At 40.0% G+C, this 16,489-nt stretch overlaps 1 protein-coding gene across 2 annotated transcripts; it reads left to right on the top strand.

The window, feature by feature from the left end:
- Window positions 1-3,696: 3,696 nt before the first annotated feature.
- si:ch73-335m24.2 (protein eva-1 homolog C) lies at window positions 3,697-16,441 on the top strand. 2 transcript variants are annotated; one of them, XM_054792662.1, is made up of 8 exons: window positions 3,697-3,814; window positions 7,111-7,316; window positions 7,381-7,504; window positions 12,036-12,188; window positions 12,259-12,402; window positions 14,662-14,733; window positions 14,885-14,965; window positions 15,841-16,441. In XM_054792662.1, the coding sequence occupies exons 1-8, from the start codon at window positions 3,730-3,732 to the stop codon at window positions 16,221-16,223; spliced, it is 1,248 nt and encodes a 415-aa protein (XP_054648637.1). In that variant the 5' UTR covers window positions 3,697-3,729; the 3' UTR covers window positions 16,224-16,441. The 2 variants fall into 2 exon arrangements, with proteins under 2 accessions (XP_054648637.1, XP_054648638.1); XM_054792663.1 differs by lacking the exon at window positions 14,885-14,965.
- Window positions 16,442-16,489: the final 48 nt, after the last annotated feature.

A 16,489-nucleotide genomic window follows, 5' to 3' on the forward strand; every position in this document is an offset into this window, starting at 1 on the left:
CAATTAATCTCAATTCAGTTACGGGGGGCAATAACATTTTCACACAGGGCCATGTAGGTTTGGATTGTTTTTCTTCCATTACCATAAGTTTCAAGTTTCATTTAAAAACTGCAATTTGTGTTCAGTTGGGTTGTCATTGACTAATATTTAAATTTGTTTGAGGATCTGAAACATTTAAGTGTGACAAAAATGCAAAAAATTAAGAAATCAGGAAGGAGGCAAACAGTTTTTCACAGCACTGTAAGTGTAAACAGGATTTCAGTTTAGGTGTCTGACAAACAGTAAAGCTATTTTAAACTCATTGAGAAAACACAACATTTCGGATTGGAGATTCAAGCAATGGATAAGTGGAGGGATCACCTCCTACTGTACTATCTCCACTGGAGGGGAACTGAAAACCTTTCAACAACTCACAGAAGCACACAATTTAGAGAAACGAGATTTTTATCGTTACCTATGAGTGATGTGTCGGTCGCGAACGACGGTTGCGCATGCTGTGGTACTCTTAGTGGTGATTCATTCATGAGAAATTTGCATGAAGACATTTGACCTATTTTGATCCAATTTGTCTGTAGAGATGGGTCTTTGTTTTTGTATTTTATAATATAACATTGTGTTATAATATATTTTTGTAGCTGTTCATTGGGGTTTAAATGAGTCCATTTAAATAATAAACATTTGCTTTCGTGTATTTTTTACACGAGTGATTCATTTTACACAATACACACAATGTGGTAATAAAGTAAGACAAAAAGTCTGAGGAGCCACTTGGGAGCCGAAAGAGCCAAAAGAGCCGTAATGTCCATCACTAATACCTACAGCTAAGATCCTATTTTGAAAATCATATTCAAATTACTGAGTGCGTAGGTGTAAGTCTCATAACATTTGTTGTTGATATTGTTAATGGAAAAACAAATCCAAAAAATATTTTTAGAATTTATTCTTCCCTACAAGAAGAGAACGGCCTCTCTACAAAATATGTCAAAAACAAGTTGGAAAAAGATGCAAACGTATAACTGAAGAAGATTGGACAAACATATGTAAAACACAATATACTTCATCTAGTTCCCCACTGCGGGGAGAATTTATATAGAAGAACAACATGAGGTTCTTTATTACCCCCAGAATTAAGCAACTACAGAATGACAAACCAGACGATGGGCATTGTTGGAGACTGTGGGGGGATAAAGTCAGCAGGTCATTATCATATTTTCTGGAGCTGTCCAATTATCGTTACAGATTGGACAGTTATGTTAGTTCTGCAATCAGACAAACCATCAGAATAGAGATAACCCCTACTTTGAAGGTCACATACTTGGGAAACCTACCAGATGAAGTTACAGTAGATATTTATTGCAGATATTATTGGCTGGTAGTAAGAAAGCAAAAGCTAAAAAATGATCATCAAAAGAACTTTCAACAATCGGTGAATGGGGAACAATGGAACAAATGACTTTTTTGCTGAGATACACCACAGATAAGGAGAAAAAACACTGGGAAAAGTGACTATCCTACTATCAGCTCAAATGACAATGTTGTTCTTCTGTATCGAGATGAATGTATGCATACAGACATGGATATGGATATGGTATGTGCCATGGGCACAGAAAGGACTACTATGGACTTAGAAATCAAGACTCTTTGGGACAATGGTGAAGAGAACCCATTTGATTCGGTAGATAACAAGACAATACCAAGAAAGATACTTGATCAGTTGACTCTCGGAAATTGAGAGTTGGACAATATCGGCAAATCGGTTATCAGCAAAAAAGCCAATATCGGTCATCCCCATTATATATTATGTAACTAGGCAAACCTGGCCTGAGATATGGCTATTGACTAAAACACAACATCTCATGTCTCTCAAGTGCGGAAGATCAACTCTGTAAAGTAGAAGCATATCAAAAATAAACATTTAATGTTGTATGACAGGAGTGACGTATTCACCGGAGAGAGACAGAGAATGACCTGATAAGGTTGAACAGCACGACAACGTAAAATATAAACCAAACACACATCTCTTGATTGAACAACACATCATTTAAGCATTTGAACAGAAAAAAAGTGAACATTTCTCTAACCAGTTTTCTCCGCAAGCGTGGTGACAAACGGTTGTTCATGAGGTTGTTCGTATTTGTTGTGGTGCCCGTGTGTCGGATTTTTTTAAGTCCTTATCCAGCATTGTCTCGTACACGCTATAAAAGCCAAAATGAGTCACACCTTTGATTTGAACTACACTAAGTCCCCAACTAACGAACACAATTGGTTCCAGACGACCGTTGTTATGTCGAATCGTTCTTAAGTAGGGGAAAAGGTAATATTACCAATGATATAGGTACTACATGTACGTGTATACATATACAGTATATGAGTATGTACTGTATGTAAATATGAGTTTGGATGCAGTAGTAATATTAAACGAGGATAATTAATGAAAAAAACAATAATAAAAGTGATATAATAATACGTAATGATAAATGTTATTTACCTTTGAAGAGGAGTGGATACGTCGTTGTGGTGGAGGTGGAGGAGATATTGTCGTCGTCGTTAGACTCTTCTAAAAGAGGTCTTGTTCTATGTTTGGTGTAGAATTAAGCAGGCCTATTAACTCTTCATAAACTTTAATCACACGCTCTGTCCGGGTTGTACAATTTATCTTTCCATTTAGCTTTATACTGTATCTCCAACTCTTCCTCTGTTGGTCTCATTAGCTCTAAGGCTGCATTAGCAGTGTCACAGTGCCCTCTACTGGTAGAGGGCACTAGTAGCAGTATAAATACTGATTGAGTGACTGACTACAAGGCAAAATAAAATAAAATATAAACAGTCGGCTTGTGTTCGTATCCGCGAGTGTTCGCTAGTCAGATGTTTGTAAGTTGGGGACCTAGTGTATGCTGGTGTATAAACATATAATAAATAAATAATAAAAATAAAAACAGAGTAAAAGGTATCATTGATCCATAGTAGTGTTTAATACTAGTTAGTTTGATATATTTCATATACTTTTTTGTCACCAACCATAATCTGGAGTGATGGCGGCTCCCAGCATGCTTTGTGGTACTTGATTTGTAAAACGTTGCTGAAGTTATGTGTTTGGAGTTGTTAATAGTTCACCATAGTAGTAGTTGCCCTATGTGTCTTTACGTACCTCTTACATGTTTTACTTTGTGTTAGCACTGCAATTGTAGGTTCTGTCTAGTGACCGATAAGCTTACTGTTAGTTCAGTGGAGGCTTATACTTGCTTTTCATGAGTAACTTTGGCTCAGGCCAGATCTTACAGGCCGCATTTACACTCCTCTCTTCCATTTCAAGTCTGCCAAATATGATCCTGCAAGTTTGAGACCCCCGCTATATATGAACAGGTTGCCAGTAATTTACGTTTTTTACTGTTCTAACAGCCTGGTGGCCGTGGCAGGCATATGCAAATTGTTTTATTAGCCGATGGGATACTTTTTATTGTCTGTTTGTGTTCTGTTTAGAAAAGTGCTAAAAGCCACTAACTTATCAATTATACTTCCAAATATGTTACATTTTGGGCTCAATGGCCAGATTGGGTGTGAAAATGGGGGCAAATTTTATTTTAACGTTTTGCAACCTTTGCATATATCCACATTCACCACACTGAATTCTCTGTGAAAAAGCGGCTTCATGGCAAAAACAAACAAAGGCATCATTGAGACACCGTTCTCGTCAACAGTAACACAAGACGACAGGAGGAGTTGTGCGCAATGACAGCACCAAGGAGGTTCTGCTGGTTCCTCTGTTTTTTGGCTGTGGGGATCCACACTGTTAATGCAGCCCCTGACTTCTCTTGTAAGTCTTATTGTTTTTAAGTTTAGTAGTTATACTGTATGTTGTAACAAGTACAGAATGTATGGTATTTATTTGGTGATTCGCAGGATTACAGTTTCAAGTAGACTGAAAGACAGACAGAGCTCTCATGACTTATTATGTCATAGGATTTTTGTTTTATTGTCTATTTGTGACAATTTTTGTGTGTTTCTATGGACTTCAAGCCTCTGAGAATAGTTCATTGTGAGCTCGTGCCTGGTACTGCCTTCTTGAAGTCTCAAAACACACACACACACACAGATACGCTTGTCCATTTTCTATTGTTGTGCATGTTTACATGTGTGGTCATAGTCCAAATAAACTAAAAGCTACACCCAATGACTGCGGCACCACCCAGTTTCAAATGGCAATTTTTTTTAGCTTATAAATGAGTCAGTCAGTAAAATATTACGTCAAACCTTTTAAGAATCATGTTTTTAACTGTTAAGAGTTCCTTAAAATTGACTCACTTGTTTGACCTTAATGACAGCTGCATTAAGATTCCTTTCCACGTTAGATAAGTCTACATTTAAAAACAACATCAGTCCGAAATATACAGTACATATCAATCGTTCATTTTCTTAATAGGCCCTGAGATGAGTGTCAGATTTAAAGCAAGAAATCACACGTCTATTGACGTCTTTTGCTTTTTTTCACGGGAGCTACAGATCAAAGTCTTATTCATCTTCTGTGTGAATTTCTGACTTGTAGGCAATGTATTTCTGGCCCAGTCGGGGGCAACAGTTCTCTTTTCCTCCAACCGGCAGCGACAGGTTGTCTATGAAGAAGACGGATTGTGGGTTGAGAGAGGAAAATGGCGAAAAAATATGCAAAAATCGAGGAGAGACTAAAAATACAGGCAGCTAACACTGTCACAGAGCTTGTCTGGCGGAGTGTCTACCTTTAGTAGTGACGCGATCACGAAAGATAGAGGTGACATGGATGATGTAGGACAGTGGTCCCCAACCGTTTTTGCCCCATGGACTGGCTTGTGTTCTTTCTGTGCAGCCCCTATTTTATGACACATAAAATAGGTCGACGGGTGGCGTACATTACACGTGACTAATGTGTGACTGCCGAAAAACGGGCCGACCGGATGCAGACGCGTTCTGCACATGCGTAGAACCGATTGCGTTCCAAGATACATCGCGCCCGTGACAGTTACCACTCGTTGTCTTGTGTTGTTGAGTTGTATTGCAAAATGGTACAGAATACATTTTTGTGTTTATGTGTTCATGTGTTTATTTTATTTACCTTTCAGGCTGGATTTTATTTAGTTGCGCTACAACAGCGGTCTCAAACTCGTGGCCCGTGGGTCATTTGCGGCCCGCCGAGTCACATTTTGCGGCCCGCGACTTGTCTTCAAAGATGACTGTAATACGGCCTGCGAAAAGCCAGTGTTACTCGTAGGATGCACACATAAGCCGACACTGAACTAAGAGTGAGTGAGTCACTTAAAAAATGTGGGAAAAAAATTACACACATTTTCTATACCGCTTGTCTTCATTAGGGTCACGGGTAAGCTGGAGCCTATCCTGGCTGAATGCAGCAAAATATAAACTGTGAAATGATTTATTTGATTCACTCTATTACTGTATCAAGATACAGTAGACGCCCGTACAACATAAATAATCCGTTCCGAGAACCTTTACGTTATAGGGTTTTTACGTTATACGAAGCGTAAAATACATGTAAATAGCCTAATTCGTTCCAAGATCTTCCCCTCCTTTGGCCCTTCAAAATATTCAAAGTCCACCAAATATGGTGGGAAAATATAAGAAAATGTTAGCATAAACATAGTAGAGTAACATTCCAATATTAAATAAGGTAATAAATAAGATTACTCTAAATGAATAAAAGTGAAAAACAAAAACAATCAACTAGTTTAAGGGCGACTACGATGAGGAAGGGAGGTTGAAGGGAGAAGCCTGTCTCTCACACAAACTCACGTACGCGCTGTATAAATCAGCCAATGAGATGAGAGCGTAGGCGGTGCCCCGATAATCAGCCTAGAGGGAACGTTGCTGGAGCCAATGGAAATGAAAATGCATTTTCTATATCGTACTATTTAAAAAAAAAACAATTATTAACCTTTATTTAACCAGATAAAAACCCGTTGAGATCAGGATCTCTTTTACAAGGGTGACCTGGCCAAGAGGTCAGCAGCACACGTCACACGTGATAAAATATACAAATCTAGGAGGCGACAATAAACAATGTATATGAATACACACACTTTGTAAAGTGCAGGTGTTTTGTGATAAATACATAAAAGCTATTTAAAACAAAGGCACTGTTCTGTGGTCTCACGCTCGTTGTCCAACAGCAAGGTCCGAAAGGCTCCAAAAGGGATGAATTCTGAGAGCTTTAGTTCAGCCTGTAAAAAATTCCACGCTGTGGGGGCTGCAAAACGGAACGCTCTCTTCCCCAGTTCAGTTCTGACACGAGGAACAGACAGATTGAGGATGTCACAAGATCGCAAGGCTTAGTACTTACTGTACGTCCTCACTAGAGTCAGATATGCCGGAGCAAATCTAAATGTAAACGTAGCTAAAAACAAAAAAAGCAAATATCAAAGTGGCCCTAGCATTCTTTGATTTTTCCGTATGCGTCCCTGATGTACTGTTGTACACTATTCCATCAAACGCAGCCTTGCAGAAAACAGTAAAAGCTGAGAGGTTTTGCTGGTTTGCAGGCTTTGAATGGGAAAAAGTAGTGGCAAATGGTGGACAAGCCAATAGTCCAACTTGAAATATTTGCATCAAAAAGTACATTTGGGCATTTTTTGTTTGCAAGGAACAAAGGCGTTGTTTTTTTGTATGTAGCTGTGCCATTTTATGCTCATTTAAGAAATCAAAATTACAATTCCAAGTCAAAACCAAGTCTGTGACCGCTTTTAGCCTTTTTTTTTTAGCCTTTTCATGTTCTGTGTTTATTTTTTATTGTGTATTATTTTTACATCGTTTATTGTTATTTCATGTTACCTGCCAGGGGACTACAGATGGAAACTAGTAGTTGTGCAATAATCCGGCATATTCGTCAATATGCATTGTCCCTTGTAAATAAACAGAATAAATACATTTTAAAATGTTTTAAAACATTTATACAATTTCAGCTACATTTCACACAGCCAACATGAGCATAGAAAAAATGGCGGAATGGCACAAAATGTCCACCTCGGATCTCGTCAGGAACTGAAATGAATATTCTGTACATACAGTAGATGCGATTTAGAGACAGCATCAGTGTCATAGTTTCATTGTTTGTCTGTACTGTAGTGTATCTTCACAGCATCCTCAAGAATCACACGGCTCATGCTTGTGAAGGGGACACGCTCACCATCCAGTGTCCCACCCGGACGTCGGTGGCCATCCTAGCGGCCTTCTATGGACGGCGTGTTCCTCATCAGTATTTATGTCCCAGCCTGAAGACAAATCTAACCACGGAGGAGGACACTGAGTGCTCCTCTCCGGTCGCTGTCAAGGTGATCATTGTGCTGATGTTACATTGTCTGCGTGTGATAAAGTCATTGTTATTTTTCCATGCAGAAAGTGCTGTCAGAGTGTCAGGATAAGCGCTCCTGTCAAATTCCAGTCTTCAGCCCCGTGTTTGGTCACGACCCCTGTCCTCTCACCAGCAAGTACCTACTAGTGTCGTACAAGTGCAGACCAGGTAGGCTACAGCAGGGTAACAGCAGAAAAAAAACGTGTGATCGGCATATGCCGATAGCCTTTCAAAGCCGATCGCAAAAACCGAGTGGCGTGCGGCGGCTAACCCTACATGCGTCCTGTGTCACGTAGGGCTGCCAACACCTGTATTGAGCACAAGGGACGCACCTATTGCCTCGACAATGAAAACTATAAACCTTAATGACTTAGGTTTGACAGCTTGACACAGGCTATGCCAATCGATGCCTGTTCGACTTTTCTTGCACCTTTGTTTACACGCTTTGCCAAGCTGGCAGAGCCCCATGAAATCCGTTTTATTTTTCCCCAAATTCCATTTTTTTCTGTTTAAATCTTTTTAGAATTCCGTTTTTTACATTTACACTTGTTTTTACCAGCATAGGGTGCGTGCTTTTTGGGTGAGTGAATAAAATGTCTGTTAATTAAATGAAAAAATGTATTGATGCAAGACATCAATGCACAATTTTGCCCAGTAATTGAGAAATGGATGTAGCTTGGCTAACGTCTGCACACGTCTTCAATACACTGTCATGCCCGTGCTTGTGATGAAGGAAGATGTAGTCACCGAAGCAATTCCAACTGCATATGGAATATTTTTTATGACACGCTTATTTATTTTGCTCTATCGCAGTTTGCGGATTCATGTTTCATGGATTTTTTTGTGCTTTTTAAAAAAAAAATTGGCCTGGCCCTTTAAGAAGAATTGCATTGTGGGAAGTTGAGTGTCTCTCTCTTCCCTCACGCATCTGTCTGCACCGCCCATTGTTTTCTGCATCCTGATTGGCTGTAGACCATTGGCAATCAATCTCTTTCGTGACGCCCTGCATGTCTCCTGCGTCATCGCTAGCTAGCTTGTTGCTTGTAAATGAATGTTCGGTTCGAAGGACTGCGACGGTATGTTTTAACAAGGATCCAAAAATGCCACAGTACAGCGGAACGGCGCCAGGACGAAAAGGCACGCATGAGTGACTTAATAATTTCTTGTGTCCCACCTGTAGGTTGAGCATTAAAATTCACACTTCTTTGAGAGTGTTGACAACAACAATGTGATCAAACGTGATTGCCTGTCTGAGAAAAGTGTATAAAGTGTATGGTGAGGGGTTTTACAGCATTAAAACATACAGTATATGATCATTGTAAAAAAAAATGAAGTTGGCTACTTTGCAGATTTTTCTTATTGCGGGCTATTTTAGGAACCCATCCCCTGCGATAAACGAGGGACTGCTGTACACAGTTAGACGATATGGGGCAAACGGCGCTCTTATTTTGAAGGTGGGAAGTGTGTTCTTTGTGTGTTGAGAATGTCTGTTTACCTTAAGACGAGCTGCATGCAAGAATGAACGTGCTTCTCGTCTTTTTTCACGTCATCGAGCGTTGTAAAACCCTCCTTACATGAAAGTGGTAAAACACAACACCGAGAAACAGGCCGAGTTGCACACACACACACACACACACACACGCTAGCATGCGCTAAACTAAGCTAACCCCACTCGCTCCCATTCACGCTCCCTAAGAAGAGGTTCCACCAACTTTCGCCAGTGTTTATCGCCATTTCAACATGTTTAGTTCGGGATGGGGCGGTTTAGTGTCCGTAATGAGATTTCCTGCTGGAAAAACCAACGTAGACCAGCTACCAGCATATGTTGTGTTTTCCTGCAGGTATGCTGGTTCTGGTGACCAGCATAACAGCATGGTCCATCAGCATAGACCAGTGTGGTGCACCAGGATAGACCAGCACTGACCAGCATAGACCAGCACTGACGAGCATAATTTCCATGCTGTTTTTTTCAGCAGGGTTCCGCCACGATTGAGCCATCCACCAGGGAAATACTCTCCCACACGATTCCGTCCACGATTCCGTTAACGCGGAAATCATAGGGCCCTAAGCTAGATAGCAGGGTTTTGAACGATAAACCGATGCGACCGGACATGCGTACATTATAGAAATTATGTATTGTGTAAAATGTAAAATGAATGCCGACCCACCATCCACCAATTCAAGCCTTGAGGAAGCATGCACCATGAATGCACCAATTTTAAGGCATTGCTGTGTGAAAGAAGCTTGAGTATACTAGAAAAACTGTATTGTGAAATGAGAGCCATTTCAGTGTAATTTCCAATATTTTTACATGTTGTAATGGAGTTTTGCGTACGTTTGTGTCTAGATGCATGTTGATGCATTAGATGCATTTTGCAATACAATGGAACCTTTCCATATAGGGGAGACTGGGAACAGTTGCAACAGGGGACTGTTGCAACAAGCCTTATTTGTCTAATCAGTAACATGCTAGAGTAATGACACTCATACCGCACATGCTCAGTTAGACCCTCTACTCGCCAAGAAGAAAGCGGCCATATTGCGCATCTGGTCCAGCTTCTATCAAGACAAAGTTGTTTTGGAGGTATGAAAGTAGCTTTTTTCACGAGCTGTATTTTTGTCATACTATCCTAATATTTTGTATGAATTACTCCAAACCTGCCTGGTTTGAATCACTGTTTTGTTGACTATTCAGAAACATTGCTTACATTTGTCAATGTCACTGTGGCTAGTTAGCACATGGTGTTTTGTCCTGACTGATACTATGGGGACGGTTGCAACTGTTGCAACTGTCATGCTAATATCAAAATAGACCACACTAGGCACAATTAATATATTTTACCGCTCATGATGGGCAGAATAGGGAATCATAAGAAATTAATGCTAATGATAAACAAAATAATTAAAAATCTGAACAGAGGAAGGCAAAAAAAAAAATACAGGAACATCAAACTACAAAGAAAAGTGTAAAGAAAACCAAAAAAAAGAAGAGAGAAGAATCAGACTCTGAAGAGGAAGAAGATGTTTGTTTTTTTTCTGTGAGTTACAATTGTTCAGAAACTGCTGAAATAGTTCACAAGGCAGCAGATTTGTTGGGGAAGAGGCGAGTGTTGCAGTTTTATTTTTTAAGCATTTGTGTGCCTTTAACAAAACTTAAAAATCAAACTTTATATTCACTGGAGTTTTAAAACAATGTGAATTTTGTTCACTAAAACTGTTCACTGTTTGTTCACATGTTTAATAAATGTTTTTGCACTCCAAATTATTCTATTCTTTTTGTCCCAAACTGAAATATTGAGTTTTTATAGCTTCCGTAACATTTGCACATTTACTCAAAGTAGGACTATGTTTTACACAAAACTAAACTTATTAAATACTTTAATATTGTATACTGTGGTTATTTAAACAAAAAGCATAACATTTTGGTAAAAAGGTTATGTTTTTTGATATGTTGCAACTGTCCCCAGGTTTGGGGTCAGTTGCAACGTCTTAATTTTTTGATTCAAATAAATATTGTGATTGATATGTTATATGTAGCCATCTTTAAATGGTATGGGTATTTAGCAGACAGATGTAGGTTTACTATGTAAAGATTTGGTGTGCCTAGTCTAAATAGTCTCTGAGTAATTGAGAGTAATGTAAAAAGTGTTGCAACTGTCCCCAGTCTCCCCGACTCCAAATAACGGAAACAGAAAGTCCAATTTTCACCAAGTGGTATTTTACTTAACAACTTACATCCATCTATTTTCTGTGCCGCTTGTTCTCACTCGGGTGGCACAATTCATAGCTATGGACAATTTAGAGTCGCCAATTAACCTAACATGCATGTTTTTGGAATGAGGGAGGAAACCGGAGTACCCGGAGAAAACCCACACACGGGGAGAGCATGCAAACTCCACACAGATTACGTAACAACTCACCAGCCATAACTGTTGTACAAGTTTAAAAAGAAGTCAACACTAAGAAGTAAAAATATTAAAACAGAACGCTGTATTGTTAGGAACGGCTATGCCGGGACTTGGATTCCAATATGCAGAGACCGCACAATCGTAACAAAAGGGTTTATTAACAAAGGTTGTCCACAAGTAGGGAAAAACATACAACAAAACTAGAAAGTACAACATAAAACTCCTGGACCTAGTCACAGGGAAAAAGGTAAGTGAACTAAGAGTGCTGCATAAACTAGCAGAGAGAAAAACACAAAAAACTGCACAAAAAGGTAGGCAGAATAGAAATGAAAACGCTGCTGAACAATCAAGCAGGATAAGGACTCACCACTGCAGGGAAAAACCCAACTGCAGGAGGAACAGGCAAACAAGGTAGCGAATGACCAGAGAGTAGCAATACGAGGTAACTAGATGCTGGAAAGAGCAGGTAGTTGGCGTAGGCTGAGTAACAATCCAGCACTGGCCAAGTGTTGGACTGCAGCTTAAGAAGAGCTTCCTTAATTGCCTGCAGGTGTGTCAAATTAGCTCCTCCTGCCGGTACCTGTGTGCTGCAACAGAAAACAGCCAGAGGGCAACAGAGCAGCACACAGATCATGACATGTATCTTAACTTTGATCAGTAATGACGCGTTCATTTTCTTGGGAATGTTTTTCTTCAGAACTTATAAAGTCTAACAGGGATGAGCACAATATTTGAGACACCTGTCGGCAGTTCTACTCAGTCTTGTGTGTCTTCCTGTTGTGTGTTTGCAGCGCACCACCGCACACGGCTGGTGTGCGAGAACGAACGTCTGAGGCTGGTGTGTAAAAACGACACGGTCCTCGCCATTTACTCGGCCACGTTCGGACACCTGCTGCACGGAAGCCCCCTATGTCCTCAGGGAGGGGGCTCGTTGGTGGACATGGGTCAGCATCACAAAAACAGATCATTTTTCAATGTGGTCTTCAGTGAATAGACTGCCATTTTGCTTTTTAGAGTGTTTGTCGCCGTCGGCTCTAAGGAGGGTGTCACGCCGCTGTCATGGTCGAGTGAACTGTTCAGTGCTGGCTGATACTCAAACATTTGGGGACCCGTGTTTCCCCGGCACCAGGAAACACCTGCGAGTGTCCTACACTTGTGGTGAGGAAGTCAACCGACTGTTGCATGCATGCTTGGAACTGAAACGTTAGGCAAGGGGTCTTTGTTTTGTAGGCCGTTTGATGGTTTATTAGGCTAGCTTGTTGGCAAAAACTAGAAAACTTGATTTTATGAAACTGCGGAGGGGTAGCAGAATCCGTTGAAATCTGGAGGGGTGCATTTTCTGGTCCTTTCAATGTAATAATTTTGTTTTACATCATCCATGAACTAGAAAGAAGCTTGGAGTTTGTGTTGACTTATGTTTATGTGTTATAATGACAACCTACTGCCTCATTCCTGCCTGAGTGCACGCTGCCATTTGCAGAAACTGGACAACTGACGTTCTAGTTTTTGTTTAAAGGTCCCCCATTATGCAAAGCCACTTTCTAATCATGTGTCACCAACATGTGTCCCAAGAACCCATTTATGAGCCCCAAATGTGGGAAAAATCTATCATCTCCGTCATTTGTTTGCACCACATTTGAGAGAAGAGGCACTCAAACGCTTGCTTTTGAAGTTGTGGCTTTTCATGATGTCATGAAGGCAAAACCTCCTTCCTCATATACAGTTTATGATACCACCTCTGACCCACCCCCAGCTCGTTGAGTCTGTGTATACGCCCATCACTTCGCAAGTTTAGAAAATCTGGTGAAAAGGCTTCTCTACACATCTTAAAATAAAGCCTATATACACTCTTGATCAAAATCTTAAGACCAGTTGAAAAAATGCTAGAATTTGCATTTTGCACATTTGGATCTTAATGAGGTTTTAAGTAGAGCTACAATATGCACAAGCAAGAAGGGGGAGTGAGACAAAAAGCATTTTGAAAAAGTAATTTATTGAAAACAACAATTAAACTGAAATAGGCTGTTTATCAGCTGATCAAAAGTTTAAGACCACAGGCTATGAAAGCCAACATCTGCTCAAAATGTTCATTTTCTGTCAGGCATTCACACTGTCATGGCCTGCTGATGTCTAGAGCTAAGAAGCTTTCTCTTTTTGAACGTGGTTGGATTGTGGAGCTGCATAAGCAAGGCCTCTCGCAGCGTGCCTTTGCTGCTGAGGTTGGGAGCAGTAAGACAGTCACTCTGAATTTTGTGAAAGATCCTGAGCATTATGGAACAAAAAAGTCAAGTGGTAGGCCAAAAAAAAATCACACCTGCGCTGAGCTGGAGGATCTGATTGGCTGTCCATCAAGACACAGGGCAATCTTCGACCCAAATTAAGGTCCTTACTGGTGCCGACTGCAGCGTAATAACCATCAGACGGCATCTGCAGGAAAAGGGTTTAAAAAACAAATTCAAAGACCTCGTCTCCTTCAACGCCTCAAAACTGCCCGTTTAGACTTTGCCAGGGAGCATCAAACATGGGACATTGAAAGGTGGAAAAAAGTTTTATTCTCTGATGAGAAAAAATGTAACCTTGACGGTCCAGATGGCTTCCAACATTACTGGCATGACAAGGAGATCCCACCCGAGATGTTTTCTACCCGGCACAGTGGAGGGGGGTCCATCATGGTCTGGGGTGCTTTTTCGTTCAGTGGAACACCGGAGCTTCAGGTGGTGCAGGGTCGTCAAACGGCGGATGCTTATGTGCAGATGTTGCAGCGGGCATCCCTCATGACTGAGGGCCCTCGTCTGTGTGGTAACAGCTGGCTTTTTCAACAGGACAACGCTGCAGTTCACAATGCTCGCTTGACCAAGGACTTCTTCATCACTCTTTTGGACCATCCTGCATGTTCCCCTCATTTAAATCCCATAGAGAACATTTGGGGATGGATGGCTAGGGAAGTTTATAAACATGGCCATCAGTTCCAGACAGTTGATGCCCTTGGTGAAGCCATCTTCACCACTTGGAGCAATGTTCCCACTAGCCTCCTGGAAACACTCGCATCAAGCATGCACAAACCAATTTTTGAAGTGATTAACAAGAACGGTGGAGCTACTCATTACTGAGTCCTACTGAGAACATTTTTTGTTCTGGTTTGGAGAGTTTTTTGTTATTTTTTGAGCGATGGTCTTAAACTTTTGATCAGCTGATAAACAGCCTGTTTCAGTTTAATTGTTGTTTTCAATAAATTACTTTTTCAAAGTGCTTTTTGTCTCACTCCCCCTTCTCGTTTTTGCATATTGTAGCTCTACTTAAAACCTCATTAAGATCCAAATGTGCAAAATGCAAATTCTAGCAATTTTTCAACTGGTCTTAAGATTTTGATCAGGTCTGTAAATAGATATACATACAGAATAAGTTGTTTATTTATAGTGCCCAGGTATCTTCTGGAAGACGTGGGCCGGGGGTCGACGGATCCTTTTATGATCTCAGACTATACACACGGTAAGTGTAAAAAAAAAAAAAAAACCCACATACAACTACTTTCACTTCTACTACAAGTACTGCTATACTATGCTACGCTAATGTCTTGGAAGCATTCTTTGACTTTGACTGGCTGGTCTGAGCCCAGGTACTTCCCCCTTCTTGCCTGCAGGTGGATGGTACACTGGCCCCACCTACAGGCCTCAAAATGTGCTAATAACCAACTTTCTGGAGATGATAGAAAAAGTGTTGGGTATGTGCACGGACTTAGAAGTTAAATATGCAATAGGTTTTACGGTTTTATTAAGTTAAATATGAATGTGGCTTACACATTGCAAGAGTTTTGCAACATACTTTCGAGACATATTTTGTCATACAGAGGGTTTCAAAGTTTTAAAAAATTGACATTTCCTCTTACTGCCATACACCACTTTATATTTTAAATAATATATATGTTCATATGAAAATATTATTATTAAAATATATTTAAATAATATTATTATACAGTATATCCTTATATATATATTGTAATATAGCATCTAGCATGTCTGCTGATGACAAAACAAATTGTTCCGTATAGTTATATTTGGTACAGACAATACAGCTTACAGCTGAAATGTACAATTAATCACCATTAGTTCTCATTTAATTATAAGTATTCAACTTTGAATATTTGCATTTTCTTAGCAAATATTATTGTAAATCCACTGTCCTTTGCAACATATACCCACATTATTGCAGTTACACAGAGTTAAAAGCATGGATACCTTTCCAAATTCATCATGTTCGGACCTAATTGTATCAGAAACTCCACTTTAGTGTGTAAGAAGTGACTTTTCTTTTGAGTTAATGTTAGAGTGAAGGTTATTTCAATGTGTTAAGACCCTGCAGAAGCTTCCAGTACGCATCACCTTATCAGTGTGCACTATATTATATTAAAAGTTACCTATTGTTTTTAATTAATGTGAGAATTAAGTTTGTTTTAAAATGTATAACTGCACAGAAGCCTCCTGTATGCATTACCAATCAATGCACATTTATTCACATGCCAACCAATTTTAATCCTAGGAGTGAAGAATACTGTTAATTTGCTTCCTCTTACACGTCATACATGGTTTTCTTGTTCAGGAGTCCCTGAGAGAGTGGCTCTATATTTTGTCTCTGGCATCTGTGCTGGTCTGGTCTTCCTGTTCTGTCTGTTTGGCCTCCGCTCCACACTGGTGAAGGATGTGAAGGAGCTGGTGTCGGATCTGAATGATGAGCTGAAATCTTCCAGCAGACAGAACAAGGACCTCATGGAGGACCTCTATGAAGACGATGACGACGTCTCGGATGCCTCATCCTTCCGTCACCTCACTCAGTCGTACCGCATGGCGGAAATGTCCACGCTGACTGTGGAGATGCCGGGTCAGGGTGTGGAAAACAGTAGGGAGCTTCCCAATGGAGATATGTGGCCGCATCCTGACACCAGCCCATACGCCATTCATCAGATTAAAAATTACAACAATTGAGTCCATCCATTTTCTATTATGTATTAATATTTCTATTTCTATTTTCCATTGTATTATCATAGCATAACTTCATCACATTTTATTTTACGATTGTAATGTATATTTTAATACTTAACATTGCTTTAATAGTAATAGTAATTTTTACGTCTTGCTTTTATTCTGTATTTTTCTATGCTTTCGTTAAGCACTCTGTATATGAATAGTGCTATGCAAATAAACGTGCCTTGCCTACCTATATTTAGGTTCTTAGCATATCTTGAACTACA

This window comes from Dunckerocampus dactyliophorus, chromosome 11 (assembly GCF_027744805.1).
Source record: "Dunckerocampus dactyliophorus isolate RoL2022-P2 chromosome 11, RoL_Ddac_1.1, whole genome shotgun sequence".
Taxonomy (NCBI): Eukaryota; Metazoa; Chordata; class Actinopteri; order Syngnathiformes; family Syngnathidae; genus Dunckerocampus; species Dunckerocampus dactyliophorus.